The 22,722-nt window shown below is 34.7% G+C and overlaps 1 protein-coding gene across 4 annotated transcripts in view; it reads left to right on the top strand.

Annotated features, from left to right (window-relative positions):
* LOC132697019 (uncharacterized) overlaps nucleotides 1-22,722 on the top strand; it is a 286,016-nt gene that overhangs the window by 214,984 nt on the left and 48,310 nt on the right. For 3 of the 4 annotated variants that reach the window (XM_060662263.1, XM_060662262.1, XM_060662264.1), the window contains one exon: nucleotides 11,424-11,629. In XM_060662263.1, coding sequence (XP_060518246.1) covers nucleotides 11,424-11,629 — 206 coding nt within the window. Of the gene's footprint in view, nucleotides 1-8,790; nucleotides 8,964-11,423; nucleotides 11,630-22,722 lie in introns of those variants that run through there. The other variant, XM_060662265.1, reaches the window with a different exon arrangement.

Raw genomic sequence — 22,722 nt, 5'->3', positions numbered from 1 at the left:
CGAACTAACTTGAAGACAACTATAGGATAAATGACTGTACTACTTTATAAAATTGTTCACATAATAAAATTACAACTGTCGGAAATGGCGTCAAAAATATAAATAGGGTATTTTTGAATAAAATTTCGGAAGACAATCGGTGTAGATAAAAAGAGTACAAAAAAAGTATAAAAAAATAAAAGTTTGAATTTTTACATATTTGTGAATCACCCCGTATATTTGAAAATAATTTTAAATTGTTTCTTTTAGTATAATCTATAAAATTTGAATTAAGCATTTTCCTCTAAAACCAATAATAAACGACATACATTACTCTGGCCTTTTCTATGTACTTAATTGTCAAGACAACTTAACCAGCGGCAAATTCATAAAAATACGACGCTATCCAAGTATTTGATGTAAAAAAACCTCTGCATATTATTATTTCTCTGGAAAAACCAATGCATTCTGAATTTAAAAATATTAGGCATTAGGCATTAGGCACATTTACCTAAGGGGTGTTTTTTTCGATGTATAGAACTTTAAATTGCAATAAAACAACGATGGATTATTCAATTGACAGAAATTTTATTTATCCGAAAGATAATCTTGTGGCATTACATTTTAAATATGATTTCTCGCATATGACCGCCACGGCTGGCACGCATGTAGTCCAATCTGGACGTCCAATTTTCGATGACTGTATATCGGCAATAACACGGCGAATTTTGTCTTCCAAATGGTCAAGCGTTTGTGGCTTATCCGCATAGACCAATGACTTTAGCCCCACAGAAAGTAGTCTAGCGGTGTTAAATCGCAAGATCTTGGACTCCAATTCACAGGTCCAAAACGTGAAATTAGGCGGTCACCAAACGTGTCTTTCAATAAATGATTGTGGCACGAGCTGTGTGACATGTTGCGCCGTCTTGTTGAAACTACATCTCCTGGACATCATGGTTATTCAATTCAGGAATGAAAGAGTTAGTAATCATAGCTCTATACCGATCATCGTTTTTGAAGGAGTACGGACCAATGATTCCACCAGCCCATAAAGCGCACCGAACAGTCAGTTTTTCTGGATGTAACGGTGTTTCGACATACACTTGAGGATTAGCTTCGCTCCAAATGCGGCAGTTTTGTTTGTTGACGTAGCCATTCAACCAGAAGTGCGCTACATCGCTAAACAAAATTCGCTTATGAAAATCGGTAACAACGGCAACCTCGTTTTGGGCCAATTCGACGAATCTACGCCTTACTTGATGATCGTTTGGCTTCAATTCTTGCACGAGTTGGATTTTGTAAGCACGTAAACCAAGATCCTTTCGCAAAATCTTCCATAAAGTGGATGGACACATATCCAATTCCTGTGCTCGATGACGGATGGACTTATTCGGGTCTTCTTCAATGCTACGCTCTACAGCAGCAATAGCTTCTTCTGTGCGCACCGTACGGCGTCTCTGGGGATGCTAGTTATCAATAAGAGTAAACGTGGTGCCAAATCGTTCCATGGTAAATTGAATTAACTGCTCTGATGGACGATTTTGTCGACGATAAAATGGACGTAGTGCGCGATACGTATTCCGCACAGAACCATTATTTTCGAAATAAAATTGCACTATTTGCAAGCGTTGTTCAGGCGTGAGTCTATTCATGATGAATTGCCAAACCAAACTGAGAATAAATCGCTTGACAGCTGTTAAATCGGTCGCCATCTTGCCAACTTCAAGTTCTATATATCGAAAAAAACACCCATTATTTTGGATATAGAGAGTTTAGTTCGTCGATAGTCAAAACTCGTTTTTAGGATTTCATTCGATATACAATCTTCTCTATAGTTAATTTTCACTTAATATGTTGATTGGGGTATTCTATTACAGTTATGAAATCCTAATGAAAAAGTGTGAAAAAAATGTACAGCTGCTTGTCTACGTAAAAAGGCCCTATCTTTGACATCTTACATTTATTATCGATCTAAGTCTCTAATTAAGCATTCTCTTCAAAAGTTACATATGAAATTTCGTTCAACACAATACCACTAATCGCCAATTTTTTCAGTTTCTTTTTTATAGTTTACATTCTAAATTACTAATCACATATGTTTTATTGATTCTTAATTGTGTAATAATATTTCTTAGGCAATAGTTGAAAGCGAAACGTCCTGCGCAGAAACCACCACATTCCGTTTATTTATTTGCAGGCCTCGCTTTTTCCGATGAATCTCGTTCAGAAAACAAATTTTATAAGCGTATTAGTAAGGGCCCGAGTTCTTTTTTCATGTGTATTTCTCATTTCCCTTTGAAGTTTATTCCTCATTTAGTTGTTCGACTACCAAGTCGTTTATCAACGATAGGGTTTTCTCTCTGCTACCGACACGATATTGGAATAATTTAAAATTGCGTCTTTTCCCAGAATATCGCGTTTAAAAAGCAAACCAGAGTTTTCGCTGAACTAGCGACACATTCATTAAAGTTTAATAAAATAAATTGAAATGTTGTCGAGTCATGTTTTCGCATTTTCCGCGGTCGCGAAATAGCTCTAAGAAATTTTGCTAATAATGTTTGCCAGTTTGCTGAGCTAGCGTTATATTAACAAGTTCTCACCATAGAAAGTTGCGGGGTCTGATTTTGTGCGGCATAAACTGATGTGACACTGATTAAACTTAAGAAATAACACTTTCGAACATATTCTACCGCGCTTTATGGTTTATCAGTATACAAGCGAATTACATTATAAAGCGACCTCTGAATAAATTCATGAAATGCCCAGCTTATACTCTTAAATTTCTTACCTGTAATTACTGAAGTTAGCACGATCCCAAAAGTTTATCTGCAGAAAAAAAAATTGATTAGAAAAGAGCGCAGTTAGAATCTTATCCGGTTGCAAACCTTATGCCACTCTGTAGACCTCTGCTTAACAAACTTAATTTTTTACAGATTTGATTGGGTTGACTGTTACTTGATGATAATCGGTTACATACGTAATTTAATAGAAACAAACACTTGCTTTAAGATTACCACACATGTTTATTGCTTTGACCATTGTTTCGGTACACTGTACTTTCTTCAGCAAGATTCTCTAAACTAAATATCACAGGGTTGATTACAGATTACAGATTACAGATTACAGTAGGTAGAATCTTTATCTAAGGGTTTAAGAGCGGAGAATTATTTTGCCTTGACTATGTAATATTTTAACATCGTTATTGAAGGTAATGTCCGTTTCTATTAAATGATTACTATAATTAGAGTCATTTTCAGAATTCAAGAATGAACTTTTGTGTTCTTGAATCCGTTTCTTGAAACTTCTGCCTCTCTGACCTATGTATGTTTTTGGACAAGATCCACATGTTAATTTGTATACTCCCGACTTACATAACTTATGTATTTTCGTTTTATTATTTTTAATTGCAGATCCTAATGCTACTAAACGATCAAACCGACTTAAATAATTTTCCCCTCTTAAACCCTTAGATAAAGATTCTACCTACTGTATGGATAGTCTGTAATCAACCCTGTGATATTTAGTTTCTTTCTGAAGAAGGTACAGTGTACCGAAACCGTACCGTGTTTGTTTTTATTAAATTAATTTTTTACATTTAGCATGTTTGAATGTGCAATAAGCACTTAAAACGTAATCATCATTATCATAACTGTTATATCTATTTGGTGGTAAAATTGTTATGACACACTTTTCAACTGTTAGAGAAAAATAAATAATTTAAAAGTTTAAACAAATTAAATTATATCAATTATTCCTTTATCATTGTTTAGACTTACATAGTGGATAAATTTTTAGGCTTGAAACATTTGAAATAAATTTTAAAAAGCATACGTTTAAATATTATATGGATCTTTTTGTTTTAAAACATTTTATTGTACAAAATTATTTATTGCTATTTTGACGACTTTTATACAAAATAATAAATCCAAAAAAATATATCTTAAATTTTATTAACTCGCTAGGAAAGCATAAGAGAATAATCACTGAAAGATGTTATCACAGTGGAAGATCTTACCTGAAGTGTATCGATCTAGAAAATACTAATACTAAATGGACTTGTTCGGAATAATTTGGGAGAATTTCGGTGGAATCCATAGGTATGTAGAAGTGGAAAATTTCTTCATTGTCAAATGATGCGATAGAGAATCTGATTTTTAATCAGACGCCTTAACGGACATGAAAAGACTAAATCTGTTTGAAAGTCGAACTATTTCGGAGAATGTGCCATGCGTGTGAAATTTACGAGTATTACATTTTTATAGTGTCAAATTTTCAGATTTTTAGCTAGCTGTATTTTATATTTTAAACATTATTAAAATTAGATTTTTTTTTTGTTCATCATTACTATCAGGGCACTATACAAAATGCAATTAAAAAACGGAAAATAGACCGAGAAAAAATATCTGAAATATAACTGAAATAATAATTACAATTAAACGTCTTTCTTTTATCAATCAGGTTGGTAGGGACGTGGTTCAAAGAAGCATTTTACTAAGATAATCTGTCAAAAATCAAAGGTGTACCTCTCTTGCTGTATACGCTATATCGCCTCTTTTGTCAATTACAGTTATTTATGAAGACCAGATGGTTCCGATGATAACGAGGGAATTATTTTCCTTTATAAATGGCCTATTTTACGATGCGAGGCCCTGCCTGAAAATTTCGTTGGTCCGCCAAAAGGTTTTCATAATATTGCTCTTTTGTCTTGATACATACCGTTTTCACTTTGCTTTCGACCTTCCGATCATTAATATTGGGATGTAGATAAATGGTTCCATGCGGATAGAGGCATTTTTTAAAAGGATGGATGCATTTACCCGCTCGTTTTTTAGGAAATTCTGTTCCATGCCAATCATACGAGTTGTCACTCTTTAGTTTCTGAGATATTGTCCTATCATTAATCAGTTTTTGCTATAATGTAGTTATTGATTAGTTACTGTGCAGATATAATGATTCAAATAGTTCAATATAACTAGTAAATCATTATTACTATTTATTATTACCACAATAAAAATCGCTAAAACGTACTTTCAAATCAGTCCCCTACATTTACGTCACGCGTTCGAACTTTAACAAAGCCTGGATTATAGACTGATTAATTATTATATTGGACAGTATGTCATTTCATAATCAAAGCACTTAAAGAAGAATTAAAATATAAGACCAATAATAACAAAAGATTATTGAATTTTTTTTAATTGTCTAATAAAATTAAGGTAACTTAAGGTAACAATTGTGGTATACTTTCCACCACTCTTCGCGGTAGGCATCGAGCACTCGTGCAAATTTTGCATTAAAATAAATCCATCACTGATTCAGATACAGGAAATGCGCCAGGTATTAAATTCACTTGGTTTCATCGGTCAAGTAGAACATAATTCCTATATATAGCTTTTTTTATTTAAAACGAATGTACGTTTCGGCTAACTAGCTAGATTATAACTAACTATATTGTTAGTTATATTTAACAAACGCGACTGGAGAGTCCGTTAATTTTGAACTCTTGATAATCTTTTTTCAGACATCTGCTGCATGTCCAATGTTATATCAAATTATTTGATCCGGACGGGGAATTCGGATTAATGCACTCGGTATTAGACTGTAAACTTGCGGACCCTTTTGAGAGTAAAACAAATTGATGACCCCAAAATAGATCAAGACCGCGTTTCTCGCAGTTACGAAGAGGTGAGATCGGTTCAAAGCAACTGGAGATCTATTAGGAGCGTGACCAGGTCGGAATCAGAGCACCTAATTTACTTCTCGCGCCGCGATCCGTCTAATCTTTAAGCAAAATATCCTTTGCCTTATGATACTTGGAAGTTCCTCCGCCATTTTATTTTTTATTATCCCTCAATCGCAATTTAATTAATTACCCCGCTAAGTTTCCTCAGTTTACTTGTTATTAAATTAAGGGAGGGAAACTATTATGAAAAGTTTTATTCAATCGCCCAGTTATGAATGTAGCCAGACCGAATTCTATTAATTGAATTAAAAACTTTTGGTTTGCTTGGTTTTTTCGAGGCACCCGTGAAGCAAAAAGACAAAATTTAATGGAGTGAATTCTCGAATACAACTGAATTGTGGAATTTGTTAGCACTTGCTTTAAGCATGTACTTTTATGATGCAATGTTACCTCTTCTTCTAAAAAGTTAATTTCCGAATAAAATATATCTAAACCTATCTTAAGCGGTTTTCAAGAAATTAATTATTTTTCATATTTTTATTCAAAATATAGCTCCAACGAAATCATTTCACCTAATTCGAATTCGCGAAGATCTATTTTATATACTTAAAGAAGTTTACTCTATAATACGCAGGTGCGTTCAAAATTTGAGATTATACCGGTGGAAACAAAAATAATGAATATTTCATTTTGGAACGCCCCATATTTTATCAACTGTTCTGAAAGACAATTAAAAACCCTCTCAAATGATATATCATGTTGATATACTTCAATATTAATGATTCCGAAATAAAATCGAGTATCTGTAAAAATTGGATTATTTGGCATATTTAGTTAGGCAGCCATAAAATTGTCAATCAATTCTATTGTGAAACTCTTCGAAATGGTCATACTTAATGGGTGAAAAAATAAACGACAAAATGTTTGGACAATCGCAATATAATTTCCTTAATTATGATTTAAACTGAATTTAGTAGTCACTCTAAATTAAAAATACGATAAAGCAGCATTTAGGAAAACTTCTAATTATAAATTATATATTGATGTATTTTGTTTTAAAATTTGTATTCGATTTTTTTTATTTTATAACTGTCTCTCTTGTATTTTGTATCGTCTCATTTCACCTTAAAAATGGTTAAAAAGATGCATTAAGCCTTAAAATTTTCGTACTTTTAACTGGGACTGGGGAACACTTATGGGACTCCAGCCGTGTGCGATTATGGAAAAATATACATTTGAAATACGTATTTAGAAATCAAAATTCCCTATTAATATAACAGAAGAATTAAAAAAAAACGAAATTCTATTACCATTCTATATTACTATTACTATTGTATTAAAATGTTTAAATACTAGTAGACCTAAAGCTTAAATGTCCGTGAAAAAAATATATCTTCTTGGCAACTTTTGTCTTAAATTACTCAAAAGAAGTAATTTCGCTTTTCCTTAGGAAATAAGGAAGTAAATATGTAAAGATGTCTTTCATGGTCTGCTCAAGAAACAATTGCTTATAAAGATCTTAAATTTAACTAAAAACGATTGCTAAGAATTAAAAAAAAAAAACATTCAAATACTTTGAGGCCATCTAATGGTGATATAAATTTTCGTTATATATTTTGGTCCAATTTGTTAACCCTGCTATTTGAAAAACTTCGTTGATCAGACTTTATAGTTTTAAACTGGATTTATAATTACAATTGGTGTAATATAATTCAAACGAACTAGTCTCAAGCAAATAGGTCGGGCTTTTCCGAAAAAATCTCAGCTCAGGCTATTTAAGGAATCTCTGCATTGCAATACCTTACCTTACCTTACTGGCTTCAGGTAAGGACCAAACAGCTAATCAAAACAGAAGCATAGAAGAAGGATAAAGTACAAAGAGCTAAGTAAAAGGGCAGAACGACGGAGCGAGCATCAACTTAGAAAATGCTGAATAATTGGTCTGATAGCTTTTTTAAATTTGTCATCTGTTAATCGTCTAATATTAGGTGTCCCGAAAACCTTTCTTGCGTTATCAGTGAGCTTTAGTAAAGGGTCTTTCAGATAAACTTTAGAAAATGCTGAATAATTGGTCTGATAGCTTTTTTAAATCTGTCATCTGTTAATTGTCTCATATTAGGTGTCCCGAAAACCTTTCTTGCGTTTTCAGTGAGTTTTAGTAAAGGGTCTTTCAGATAAACTTTAACATGTTTGGAGTATAAATTTCTTGACTGACTTTGTCCAAAGAGTACTTAAATTCTTAAATCAGAATTAATCTTATCATTTGCGTCTGCGATATTTTCGAGATATACAGAGTGTTGTCAGAATATAAATTAGCAAAGCAATGACGCAAGTGCCCTATTAGCTGAGACGTATGTAGACAGAAGAGTACAGGCCCGAACATAGAACCCTGTTGAACATCGCAAGTTATAGGTGTCGGAGATGAAGTGCGACTGTTTAAGTAAACCACCTGCCGCCTCCCAGTTAAATAGTTATTAAGAAGTGATAAGGCGCTCTTGTGAAAACGAAGATAACCCAAAGTTAACCCATAACCCAATTTAAAGAGTGTGATCGAGTTTATCAAAGGCTTTACTATAGTCTAAGAGAACCAAGTTAGTTAAATTCGCCACGTTCTGCAGCGGCAAACATTTTGTCGATCACTTTTAACAATTATAATAACAACAATATTTTATTACTTTTCTGACTGCCATTAACACCGGTTAAGACCAGTCGTTTACTATTTTAAAAGTTGTACGCACCGATCGATTAAATGCGATAAACGCCCAGCGCCATTTAGTTATTTGAGCGTGACAAGCGGTTGAAATTTGTTGAATTTATCTCAAAACGAATAAACAAATGATAGTTTATTAGTTCAATTCGAGCTGTCGATTATAATCACCCACATATTAGCAGTGACTGGCATTGGAAATTGCGTCGCCGAAACGCGCTGAAAGGTTGTGAATAAATAAATGGTTTCGGTTGGCCGCCGATTTAATGAATCCGGAAATGTCATTTCAACAAATCGCAACGCTGCGGAGCGACGGCGTCGCCTACTTCGTCCGCGCACAAATTCTGTGCGCATTTTTTTGTTCGAATTGGTTCATTCATCTGTACGTATTATTATTAAACGAGTCCGCGTCTAGTTGCGCGCAGCATAAAATGCGGGTCAGCAAATTTAATTGACCGTTTTAACCGATTCAGTGTTGTGTACGTAGAGGGAAACAAGTTGCTTGTAAAGCAGAACTTTGTGCTACACGCCGCATTTAGCGGTCACTGGGCAAACTGTTCTGCAAATGGAGGAACACGAAAACTTTTGACCAATGTGAGCTTGTATGAATGCGAACTCAAAGGGAACAAGTCATTGTTGGACATTTTTGCGCCCATATTATTATTTAAGCAAGTGTTTAAAGTTTATTTTGCGCGACGTACCGTTAAGTAAGTTAATTTCAGAACATGTTTTAAATCGACCGTAACAAGACTTCATTATTAACTGTTAAGTATACTGACGTGAAAAAAATCTTTTTATCAATAGTGTTGCACCCTATTATCTTCAAAAGTTACATATTTCAAACGACGACTCTGATTAGCAACGGCCAACGATAAGACAGGCGACATTTGCCATCCTTCTTCTTCTTGCGGTGCCACGACCGTTGTCGATAGTTGGCTATCATGTTCGCGATCATATTTACTGTTATTGCCTTAGTAACTGCTGCCCGGAATAATTCTCGCAGGTGCTTTAGCCAAGAATTTCTTTTTTGTCCTGAACGACTTCTGGTGGCAATGTTTCCCTGCATGATCAAATGAAGGAGTTCGTACTTTTATTGTCTTGGCTATTTTCAATTCACACATCCTTGTCATCTATCCTTGATCGTGTTAGTATCTATACCATTTTTTCATACTTCCCTTTGTCAAAAGCGTTCACAAAATTAAGCGCTCAGAGAAATACGTTGTGGTTGACATCCCGGCATCTTTGGATCACAACCTGGATTAAAACAGACATTCGCTCGCTTGATCTTGCAAAATATCTTAAGAAAATAGGAGTCGGTATGTTACGACAGGCACCTCTAGTTCTGTCCACAAATGTCCAAGCTTTCGTAAAATAACAATATTATAAACATATACAGTGCGACTCGAAATAGATTCTAGCTAGTTTTAAAGTTTGAATGAGTTCGCCATTATGTTTTTTAAACAAATCAATAAATTTAATGTACAATGAAAACTGATTTTAAAATATACAATTACACATCGACCTAGCGTGCGGAAACTGTCATTTTACGCGGTCAGTTTTGTTCCCCACGGATCCGATAAGGACATTTTTGGGATATTACCACAGGGGTTTGGGTTCCTATATTTTCGGAAATGAATTTTGACGTTTGTCAATTCTGACGGTCATGTCAGTGAATGTATTCGTGTTTGCAAAAATGTACCCAAAAACTAATACACAGAAACATGTAATGCAATGTATCAGACAATTTAAATACTACGTGTTATAAGCTACATGAAAAATGTAACACGTTTGGTAAACTTTTTAAGTCACATGGTAAAGTCACGCTTTCCGCACGCTAAGTCGGTGTATAATTAGGTATTTTGCAGAAGGGAGTTGAGAATAGTATATTATGCAACAGGTGCGGTAAATGGCATTTGACTCACGAGTTTGAATAAAAGAGTGACTTAACCCTACAGAAGTGGCGCATTATCTTGCAGATTAAAATATTTGGCTGACTGACCTGACGTAACAGAATTGACAAACGGCAAAATTCAAGCCGTGGGGTAAAATCCTGGAAATGTCCGAAGGGGCTCGAATTCGTGAGAAACGAAACGGACGTGGAAAAGTGACGCTTCCCGCACGCTAGATCGATGTGTAATTTTTATTTTGCAGACGGGAGTGGAAAAATATATTTTTCCCTAGACCAAAATTGCAAATTTCGTGCTTAATAATATGCTATGCTATCTCTTGGTATATCGGTTACCAGCTTACTATTATATGTAATGCGAACAGTTGCTTTAGAATTCTTCTAGTCATACAAAACGGCGAATTGATTAACTATCGGCAGTAGATTGATACATCATATATTTTTCTTGGCGTAGCATAAGAACTATGATAGATGATAGATGATAGAAAATACAACAATATAGGCTAAATACATGATAATACTTTTAGACACAACTTAGGACTGAAAAGAAATTTAGTTTTGTTAAGTTGCAGTTTATATTAGCCCAGTACATTGCGTTATGGTTACGTATTACGTAAGTCGTATGTACTTAATATGAAAATACAGTATAGGTAGAAAAGTACACCGTGACTTTAATTTTTATATTATTAAACTATAGAATATCGATTCATGTTGTAATTACGTATTACTTATAATAGAAGAACTAAAGAAGAAAGAACTTTTCAAACTTGATAAAACGACATAACGAAGAAATACAGTTATTTTATTCAATTGGATATTATACAGCAGACCACCTCATTAAATAGGTGCATAACCGAAAAAATTAACGAATTCTCTCAACAATCCGCCGGTATCACACCAATTAAAATAGGTATAAGCTGTTTAAGAATATTAGCCCAATTAAAAATTTCCGCAAATGTTGGCAGAATAATACCGCTATTTAGTAACGATTGGTAAACAGATTTTAATTCGAGAAAAATTCCCACCCGATGTGATGGGTAAACAAAGAAAGTAATCATTTTCCGAGCCGCAATACTTTCCCGTTCAAAGCGACTTAAAAATAATAGCGCAAAATACGCGCCACAATACATTTATTATTTCCCTTTCAGGAACGTCATCTCTAAAATCAATGGTCATAAAAGTGCCGGAGGTGGCGAGATCTGGCGACACGGTCACTTTAACTTGCAATTATGATCTCGAACAGGTTCCACTGTATTCCATCAAATGGTACCGGAATGGTGAAGAATTTTACCGTTATGTGCCGAAGGAGTCACCACCGTTCAGGGCATTCCTTGTGAGGTATATCAACGTTGATGTAAGTACGATTTTCATATTTATATTTTATATTATCTTTTTTTTTAACAAACGTGGATGAGCATGTCTCAACGCATTCGGAATAATAAGGAATGCGCTATAATATATTGCCAGTTCGCGGTTTTGCAGAGAAAATATTTTATTTGACTATAATAAAGAAAAATTACAAAACATATCAAATTGTAGATAATGTTTAGATTATGCATTTTTATTAGAAAATTCGAAAACAAAATATGGATATATACTTATTCTAAGCAGTCTTTATTACGTGCATACCTGAAACAAGTGCGGGATCCATTGTCATTGATTTTGTCGCTATTAACAATTTTTGGTTATGTTTCTTCTACCATACCTGATTGTAGTTATGGGGGCCCCTGGCATACCTACAGAGCTACCAAATGTGACTCAAATATCTCCAATGGTTTTTAAACTTTTTCGAACCATTCTCCATAAAGCAAACTTTCAACATTTTTTTTATACTTCCCAAATTTTTGTCGAAAAATATCAACATAATTATATACTTAAATATTGGCCTTTAGTATATTATCAGATCAGCAATTTGGTTAAATATGAATCTTACTTGCTTGTTAATAATAACATATTCCAATTAACAACGGTATTAATTATAATTTTGACCAACAGTTGATTTTACAACCAGTCGCACGATTTTAATCACATATCAAATAACCGTTGTTGCGTTGATTATCCACGTGTTCTGGAATATTGATCTAATAAACATCTGAACAACGCAATACTAAGAGATTCATATCTCTCCGCTGGCAATAATCGCATCAATCTTGATTTGGCGTGCTAACAAAAGATTACTTCAAAAGCTTTTGAACTGTGTAATATTAAATCCCAATTACTCCCTCTCGAGGGAGGGAGAGGGATTGCTTGGAGCAACAATATTCCGAAAGGGACTGATAATCTATCTTATTTATCCGTATAAAGAAAAGGTTTAGAAGCAAGGGCTAAAGGAATGTTTTATCTAAAAATTGAAACGCGGAGCGAAGGGTAAAACGCCTAAAATTTCTTCCCACTTAACGTGTTGCTTCAAAAAACAAAGATTTTTTCCCAAATTAGCACGGCAAGCTCGTTTTTTTCCTATTAGTTTTATTTAGCTTAATGTACAGATTTTTTTAAACATTAATCTCTGTCTGAGTCTGTGTATGATTTGTTTTTTGAACGATCCATTAAAATTCAATGTGTTTTTAGTTTTGGTTAGTCTAAGTTAGTTGTGTGTGGTTTAGCTGACGCTAGTTTTCAATTTTGAAATTATAAACGCAAATGTTCCTCCACTCGAGGTAGATTTTTTGCGATTTTTCGTAAAAAAAGTAATATCCAGAAAGCAGAGTTCTCATAAAGGGAGCACAAACGAAATGAAAAATGTGTTTTGTGCCATTGTCAATACCACGCCAATGAAAAATGTTTACCCTAGTGGCAATAAGATTGTACAGAAAACCGGCGAACGCGAAAAATGGTAAAGACGAATGCGGATATTATTGAAATTGCTTACTATTCATAAAACACTTAGGGAAATGACAAATCGAAGGGCATGAAAATTCGCGATACAGAGCTGGTAAAATGCTTTACCTGTAAAAGTTTTGATTCGAGGCAGGATTTCCGATACCTATACAAAATGAGGTTGAAATGCCAATATTTTTATATACAGATAACGTAAATATTAAATATTTTCTATTGGATTCGCTAAAATAGTACTATTTTGCATTTGGAACTTTAATCAAAACTTGCATGATTGATTAAAGAGTACTTTCAAAATGGCTCCATCGTGCGTAGCAATAAAATCAAAACTATTTTCAACAGAGCTGCACAAGACAGCTCGAGTAGTTCAAGTAAGTAGTTTCAAAGTTTGGGTTTCGCAATTTCCTTATGAACCGGTAAAAGTATTTTCAATTCGCCCGCATGCTGTTCTCAGAAATAGGCGAAGAGAAAAATTATTAGGAATTTATAAATATTAAGGATGACTGGATCCGTTAAATAGGAAGAAAGAAATGGTTAATAAAGGGTTTTAATTTGATTTATTCCAACGAGTTTAAAGCCTGGAATAAATTATTTTTCTCTGTTTTTTTAATCTCCGGTAGCCGTATTTTTCAACATCACTAAATAAGCGGGGGTGGTATTTGCTTTAATCTCTCGGTTTTTACGAAAACTGACAGCACCAGCCTCGTCCACTTGAACTAAACAAAAGTGGTTGTTTGCTTATTCTTTCTTTTTAAAAACTCCCGTTAAAAAAATCTCCAAGGAGTATTCGGTACTTGGATTGTTTTGAAAAATATTTATCACAATTTGAAACAAGTCTACCTGAGTCAGGTTTACTAGTGACTTTGTTCACAACTGTATAGTACACAAATACAAATATTTATGTATTGGTATTATTATTGTTATTGTTGGATATGTACACCTTTTTAAAATACTCTGTATTAAAAAAGGGCCCAACGACTCGTAAGTGGAGTGTTTGTCAGGATGGTTGTTATGGTTACGGTTATTGTTAACTTGGGTAGCCCACACAGGCAAATTTTTATTGAAATACAGTACATTGATTTATAATGGTACTCGAGCTTTACATTGCAAACAAGTTAACATCTAAATTTTATCTAATATCATATCGTAAATTGTAATGATTTCTTATTTTATAATCTTTTTGGATTAAGGTCAAATTTTCAACTGAATTTAAGGTATTATTTTAGCAAATAAATGAGTTGTATCTACAATTTTTTTTTTTGGCGCAGATCCTTCAAAACAACCAAGAACCTACATAATATATTTTATAAATTCAATAAATACAAATCTTATTTTTTCCAAAGAGTTTTTATGCTGCTGCTGCTGCCGAACTTAGTTATGCACAACAATTTGTTGTGTGCTGGTAGCTCAAAATTTTGTGAATATTTTGTGAATTCAGCCTCCTAAGTGTGCAGAAGAGTACTGTGCAGTAGAAAGCTCACCTCGAAACTATGCAATAGATTGATTCGAGTTTACTCTCCACATTATGAACTAAACAAATAAGATGGCGCACTTCGGTCAGATAAAAGTCGCCATAGAAGTTGTTTAGGTTTCGTTAACATGTGTAACTGGGTAGCGCGCCCTCCGAATGCATATATAATTCATAAGCTAGTTATTAAGCAGCGGCCGTGTAGAGCAGTCAGCCTCCTTGCAAGGAACAAGAAAAGTACAGAAATCATCAACACATTTATGGTCCTTCGAGCCGGATTTATGTTTAAGTTGAATGTGTAACTCGGCAACAGCGTAACGCGGCCTCCGAATACATTTGTTCATGAAGTAGCGACCATGTGGAGCAGTCAGCCTCGTTGTTAAAATTAAGCTTTTACATTACCCACGGTGCCTCTTTTTGACTCCACAAAAGTAACAAGAAAAGTACAAAAAGCATCAACATAAGGTTTGATCCGACTTGAAAGAAATCATAAGACATAGTTGAACAAAGAAGGTATGGTCGACAAGACCAGTTTTTAGGATAGCCGCCAATAAAGTGATGGAAGTGGAGGAATAAGTATTTAAATATTAAGAATGAATTTTTCATAAAAGTCTGTAGCCCATCGAATAACGACCCCCACCCTGCGTTAAATGTTACTACGAGCACAATTTATTGAGCCCTTAATTCCTTCTTCACGAGTACAGGAATCTTCTAGGTGAGGAGGCAAAGATGTGCGGATATAATGGAAGGTCTAACTGCAGCTCCCAGGCCATTGGTACAAGGACGCATGGCAATGCTACGTTAAACGCAACGTAATTTTCCTTCTCTATGCCGATTTTCTGAACACGCGGCCCCCTTCTTTAGTAATTCCATTTTCTAATAACGTTCGGTAAAAAAATAATAATGAGCGATACCTTCACGTCCTCGTTATCGACTAATATTCACCTCCGTTATCTGCGAGGCAATCTCCGAAAGAGCTATTTCATCGGCGCATAAATTATGCCCGAGATATAATTTCATCTTGAATCGAATTGCATCCACTAGGCACTAAAACGCCTGATATTTCATGCAAATTGACAACGCCGCCCTTTCCCCTTTCGTCTCTGCGACGCGTCGTCGCGTCAGACGAACCCTATTTATTCAAAAATTCAATCACTGTCTCGAAATTTTCGCCAAGATCCGCGAAATTATTACGACGCCCGTCTTAATCAGACGCGTGACGTAGATGGAAAGACGCTAATTTAACAGCGGAGGGAAATTTTTAAATTAAATTGCCTCGGCGCATTCTCAAAATACAACTTTGGATTGCCGCCTAATCCCGACTTCGATGCCCTACCGCCGCCCACCGTAGCTTTCCAGTGAGAAATTTGCAAGATCCGTCCGGGACGTTTATTCGGACGGCTTTAAAAAATGACGGATGAAGTAGATTTTCGTCATCGAACTTCCGGGTATTTAAGTCGACGGGTGGGGGAAGAGACAGAGACCCTTTTCACGCTCGATTTCGTCGTCTGGAAATTTTCCGCGGGAATCAAATCGAATTCGAACGTTCGCATTATAGAATTAAAAACGTTTTAAAACATTTCAAATGTCAGAAATGGATAAAAGCAATTATGACAAAATTAATTAAAAAATAAAATATGTACAATTTCGATGAAACTGGTTCAGAACTACACCATATATATAATGCAAGTTCAAGCCTACGTTCTATCGGTAGCTGAAGTCCCACATAGCTAGTATAGTATTGAATTTTTTTGATTACACAACCCCGTAAACAACCGACCTGGAACTGAAAGAACTAACAATAAGTAAACGAAAGATAGGCACGACAAAAATTTAAGAAAGTGTTTTTTAATTCCTCCAAACCTTCCAAACCCCCATAGTTCGTGCATGTGCCGAACGAAACATAGGAAATCCCTGAAATAACTGTAAATGTTCAGTTGAAAATGTCCATAATAAAGCAGAAGAAAGGGAGAATGGAGGTTTGAACACGTTACTGCAGGTGGAGGAAAACAAAATGATTGGAACGAAGATTCTTGGACAAGCTGCAAATAAACATTAAACCACAGTGTTGTGCTCATTAAAAAAACGCAAAAATTTATCATATAAATTCGAAAAGCATAGTAGCCCCAGTAGGGAAGGCGATGAAGAAAGAAGAGTAGCACTTTGTTTTGAAATTATGAAAAAAGCAAAGCAAATGATTGGGATTTAAAAAAAAATATATTTGTTTCACTGATGAATGTACGGGGTGGGCCGGTGGGAAACTACCTTATTTCAGATACTATAGGGGATGGAGCCAAAAGTTAATTGGGGTGTTTAATTTTTCGTGGGCGAGTATAAACTTTCTTATTTTAAATGGAACACCTGGTATGACGTTTTGAAGTTTGCAAGACGTAAAATATCTGCATTTCTTCATTCGGAAGAATTTATTGTTTCACTTGAGTAAGTTTGTTGTAGACAAAGAACTCGAATAACAAATTTCACCAGAAATTTCGATATGTATTAATACAGGGTACGTGAAAAATAAAATTATAAATGAAATTAAAAATCTGCCAATTTTTTTTTTGTTTAATGGAAACTACCTAGTGTTATTGTCACATTTAGCATTAAAAATTAAGACAATTTTATGTAATGGTGTATATGTCTAATATTTTTACTTTTTGAAATATTTTCATTTAAACATTTGTGTATCACAAATAATATGCTGTTGCCATATAAGTTCAGTTAGTGGTAGAACGCTGCCTCCTTCGACGCGTGTTTTGTTGTTGATTTAATTTATTCGCTTGCTTCCGTATCTTGTTTACCACAGAGAAAAAGATTGATATATTAGAAAGTTGCATATCGAACAATAAAAACCAAACTCTGGCTTCCATTAAAGAGCCGCCAAGAAAATAAGATCTTTGACAGGATTTACCAATACTTTAGAATAGAATACTTTAGGATAGACGTACGTAATAGTACGTAACAGTGTTTGAATAATAATAATTTATTTTTATGGCAAATTTAAAAAACAGTAAAATCAATGTCCGTGTAGTTGATTGAGTCCAAATTTCAATTGGAACTTCATTTTTGTTAATAGTACAACGCCGTACTGTAATTTGAATCAAGTTCACAATATTTATGGATTCTCATTTTTTTCCATTTCTCTCCTCAAAGCACAAATCAATCCACATTAAATGGTTTTAAAATCAGGTTATTTAAATTTTAGGCACTTTTTCAGCTTCGTTAAAGCGTACTTTTATTACGCTTTAGGAAACGTGTATATTAAATTTGGACAGCAGTAAAAATTGTAATTGCCGATAAAAATATCGCCCCTCGTCCAAGGAGATTTTTCTCTTGTCCTCCGGTCCGTCAGTATCGCATACTAAATTAAGTTAGACTAAATAAATTTCCAGTTTCGCTAATGGCTCGGGATAATAAAATTTGGAACGAAAACGGCAATAAAGGGATGTTTAAACGGATTATGTATTATTATACGCCCATTGCGCGCTAAGTTTTATGGTGAAAAAGAAAAATCCCAATGGAGACACAAGATTAACGCAAATATGAAACATCACATTGAACTTAGTTTAGAATTCTAAATGATTAATAATAAAACAGCACGCTCTATTTCTTACTCTTGGTTAAAACATTATTTGTTTGAGTCGTTTAATACATCAGTTTATAACTTATTCGAAGATGTCGCCTGCCTCGCGCTTTAACGATATTCATTTTAACTAACAAATTTCATGTTTTTTTATAAAACATTGTATTTTTGTTTTATATATTTAACTAAGCGATGCACACAGTTTCGGTTAGTTCCAATAGAAAGTTACAATATTTGCAATCTGCACAAGTATATCACCAGTTCATGCTCTTTATAATGTATCCATCATTTTGGAGTAAAAATATATCATACTAACTCTTTCTTTTTCTGCATATTAAATCATGTGCAAATAACGCATACTCAGACCTTTGAACTGCAAACCGTCTATAAATAATAATATGAAAAGGGGTCCAGGAATTGATTCTCGTAGAAACCCAAAACTTGTCAATACTCTAAATTCGATATCTAATATCTATATCAATATTGAATTGATGAGTCTAATTTAGTCTCAATATTTTGGTAATGATTGATGCGTGTCTGCAAGTGAATTTCAAAAATAATCAAAGATAATCACTTTTTTATGGATAATTTGATGCCTTCAAAGGCTTGAATGGCCCTTAAATGTCTTTTCTATTCTATGAGCAGAATATTAACTGCTCAGCGTATATCAAACCATCAAATGATAAAACTCAAACAACTACGGCAAGCTTTATTGACTACTATTTCCACACACATTTTGCAAGAAGATCTACATAATTTAATTCGTCATCTGGACAGAATGCACTTTCAAAATATGTTTAATATAGAACCTAAATTATAAAAATCTAATAAAGTGTTATGCGTTGCTTGTCCAAGATATATCAATGCGTTATAAGTACTAGTCATGAAAAAAATACAATATTTAAAAGAATTGGAAAAGAAAACAACACTGATACCATTACTATCTAGATGTTTCCTATAAAACCTGTGCAAGGGCAGTTTGTAATTTTAAAAATATATACGCAGTAAAGAATTCATAATTACTAATCAAAACTGTTGTTGTCAAAATACATGAAATCGATCTATGTACGAATAATTCATTTTTCATTGTTTTGTTTCCACATTGCAATCGGAAATATTTTTGAAACGCCACTGTATTTGTTTATTATCATATGAGATTTCTAACCTCAAAACATAAACAAAATTAGTCATAGAGAAATATACGACTGAACAACGTGTAAAAATTTTGGGCTCTACGTGAATTTTTCGGCGCACAAAATCGATCTCCTGAGAGGACAATTTGGAATGTGGTTCAAAAATTTGAGCAAACTCGATCTGTAACTAACCTCAAAGTCCCTCAACATGCTCGTGCAGGTCGGTCAGATCAAAATATTGCCATTGTTCCTGAAAGTGTAGCCGAAGATCCAAACACATCGATTCGTCATCGATCGCAGCAAGTGGGCCTTACGTATTCAATCACACAGCGAATTTTAATAAAAGACTTGCATCTACACCCAGATAAAGTCCAAATAAATGGATACGAGAACAAGGGGTTCATTTTTCAACGAAAATCATCTTTAGCGATGAGGCACATTTTCACGTTGGTGGCTTTGTAAACAAACACAATGCTCGTATTTGGGGATTAGAAAATCCAAGGGAGATTGTTCAAAAAGCAATGCATCCTCGAAAAGTGACTGTTTGGTGCGCATTTTGGTGCGGAGGAATAATGGGCCCTTTTTTTCGAGGATAATGCGGAGAACGCTGCTATCGCTATCGAAACATGATATCTGATTTTTTCTGGGAGCAGTTGGAAGGTATGGACATTGAAGGTTTGTGGTTCCAACAGGATGGAGCCACTTGTCACACGTCTAGAGAAACGATGCAATTGCTACGGGGCAAGTTTCCTGGTCGCATTATCTCACGTAACGGCGATATCAATTGGCCGCCGCAATCATGTGATCTTACTAAAAAACAGAGTGTATAGAAATAAACCAAACACTATTCCAGAGCTGAAACAGGAGACTAGAAACGAAATAGCCGGCATAGAACCTGTGTCAAAAAGTGATAGGAAATTTCAATTTCAATCATTTGAATGACATCAATTTTCATACCTAATTGTAATACACTAATCTAAAATGGCAAATAAAAATGTTTGTATATTTTTATATTCTTCCGAGTTCTTTTTATTATTTTAATGTAGAAACCCTTGTTGAATCACCCTTTACAATAAAATTAACTAACTGCTTCGTACTTGCTTTCACAATTCGACATGAATATTTGCCTTTTTAAAATTATGTATTGTACTGCATGAGGCATCGCCAGTTTTCTTGCAACCAAATATACATCGCCATTAGTACAGAGATTAACAATTATTTCCAGTAGAGTTTCGCTTGCACCTCACAACCCGGAGTTCATCTGTTTCACCGCAATTCAAGTCACGCAACACCCAAAACGTAATCATACTTATGCTGTTTCACAATCAAAGAGCGAAGGGTTGGAACATGTTAATAGGAATAATGATTAATGAAGATAATCAGGCAACATACAGCTTGACATTATTCACATTCATTTCTGGGAAAATCTCACGAGACAGGCACGAAGTGGCGCGTATACGTTCACCAGCCAGGGCGTCGTTTACCCTTTGAGCCAAGTTTGCGGAGTTGCCAAGTTAAGAAGTGATTATACATTAACGACTTTCGCGCTGGATCAAATAATACATTGACTGGGTCCGAAACTTTTGGAAGCAGTTTTAAAGGGAAGGCGTTTTTATTGCTTTCACTGTATACCTGCGTAATGAATTCGAAGTCATCGATATAGTCGTTAGCTCGCGATAATGGAGCGTTCAATACTTATGCCGCTAAATTAATGACCATATTTTCACTCGTTGTTATCGATGCAACTGTTCAATACATATATAGGAAATAATATACAAACTTCTGTGTATTTATAGCCCGCCAAATGAGACCGCATTTTAATGATGCTCTCGACATTAGTTGACAATTTTTTTCTATGGGAATAAACATATTGGATAGTAATATGCCATTAAGTAACCATACTAACTACACTCATGACGTGGTAACCACGGTTAAATTAAAGTCAAACTAATTAAAAGTAAACTGAGGAACACAAAAAACGTAAGACTATGGTCAGAGGGCTTAAATCGTTGGTCAGGTTTATTATTATTCTTCTGATGGCAGTCTTTTTATCCTAATTTATTAGAGTTTCTCTTCTTCTTGTACTCGTGCACAAGTCAGTATATTGTTGACTGTCCATCTATAGTCATATGCGAACACATTTCAACTAATTTTGCAACTCCGAATATTGACTTTTGTGGGCAAAGAGCTTTGAACACATTAAAATTAATAATTTTAAACATTAAGGCACAGGTAGTTCAACTTGACATAGGTAGACTTCTCCAAACAATATACCGTTTTTACAAGTGAGTTTAAGACCCGCCTGTTGTTAAGCGAAGGGACCATTCTTTTCAGCACATGTACCACAAGCCAGAGTCGTATTTAAGATGTTAGCCGACAAGAAAATGTTTACAGAAGCCGACGACTACCAGAATTAATTATTAATGCGGGGGGCCAGTGACAATAGTGACTATTTTAATATAGAATAACTTTTTTATTTTAATTTTTCACTGCATGGACTAATAATAATCGGGGAATCTCACCGACGAAACTCTACACGAATCCATCAACTTTCAGTTTTGTATGCAGGAGAACCGGTTCTGGAACGTCATTGTGGAATTGCGAATCTATTTATAGAGCGTTACAAAGAGAAATCAAAGCGAGATAGGTATAAAAATTTACCAAAGTTAAATACTTTAACAGCATGAGTGTCACTGCAAATGTAGATGTTACCTTACTTGGAAAGTCGAAATGTGACGAAATTAAGGAAAGAGTACTTGTTTTACAGCCGGCCCACCACTGTCGACGGGTGCATTTAAAAAAACAACAGATCCCAATCGAACCCGCTGCGTTCAAACTATTCAGTCGGGTATCTCTCGAGATTAAAAGGGTTTAAGTAAAATTAAAGTAATTCAATACGTTTCGAACTCGACTAAAACTTCGTCGTTTGGAAGTTTCAACGGGAGCTGCGAGCATGACTTCCGCGTCAATACAAAGAAAACTCGAAAATATCGTTTTCCAAAGGTCCCGCCCGGACGCTCTCTCAAGAATTGAATTATATGATGAAATCTAATCAGAAAAACAAACCTAGAGAGAGTTCGGGTCTCGGCGAGCGTCCCGAGAATATTGATTTCCCATTCTAATTTTCACGGATATCTATTTAAATTAGCATAATAAATCGAGTGCGAGACGCGTGGCTAAGGATTAGTTATTCCAGTTGTCGGGTACGGGTGTGTAGGGCGGTAGGTTGGAGAAGATGCAGCCAGGAATTAAGCAGGCAACAGACTTTTAGTTGGAATTTCTAATTGTCATTTGCATCGGAACGAGTCGAGAACGATAGCGCATTCGGATCTTTGTGCTTTTTTTTACTTTAGTCATTGAGAAATTGCCTAAATATGTTAATGTCCCTTAGATTTTTTTAATATGCATGCAACGTTCCCAAGCGTCTT

Source organism: Cylas formicarius, unplaced genomic scaffold, assembly GCF_029955315.1.
Source record: "Cylas formicarius isolate icCylForm1 unplaced genomic scaffold, icCylForm1.1 PGA_scaffold_1__22_contigs__length_36826433, whole genome shotgun sequence".
NCBI classification, from domain to species: Eukaryota; Metazoa; Arthropoda; class Insecta; order Coleoptera; family Brentidae; genus Cylas; species Cylas formicarius.
The sequence above is the reverse complement of the archived record's forward strand: the minus strand, read 5'-3'. Positions and strand labels throughout refer to the sequence as shown.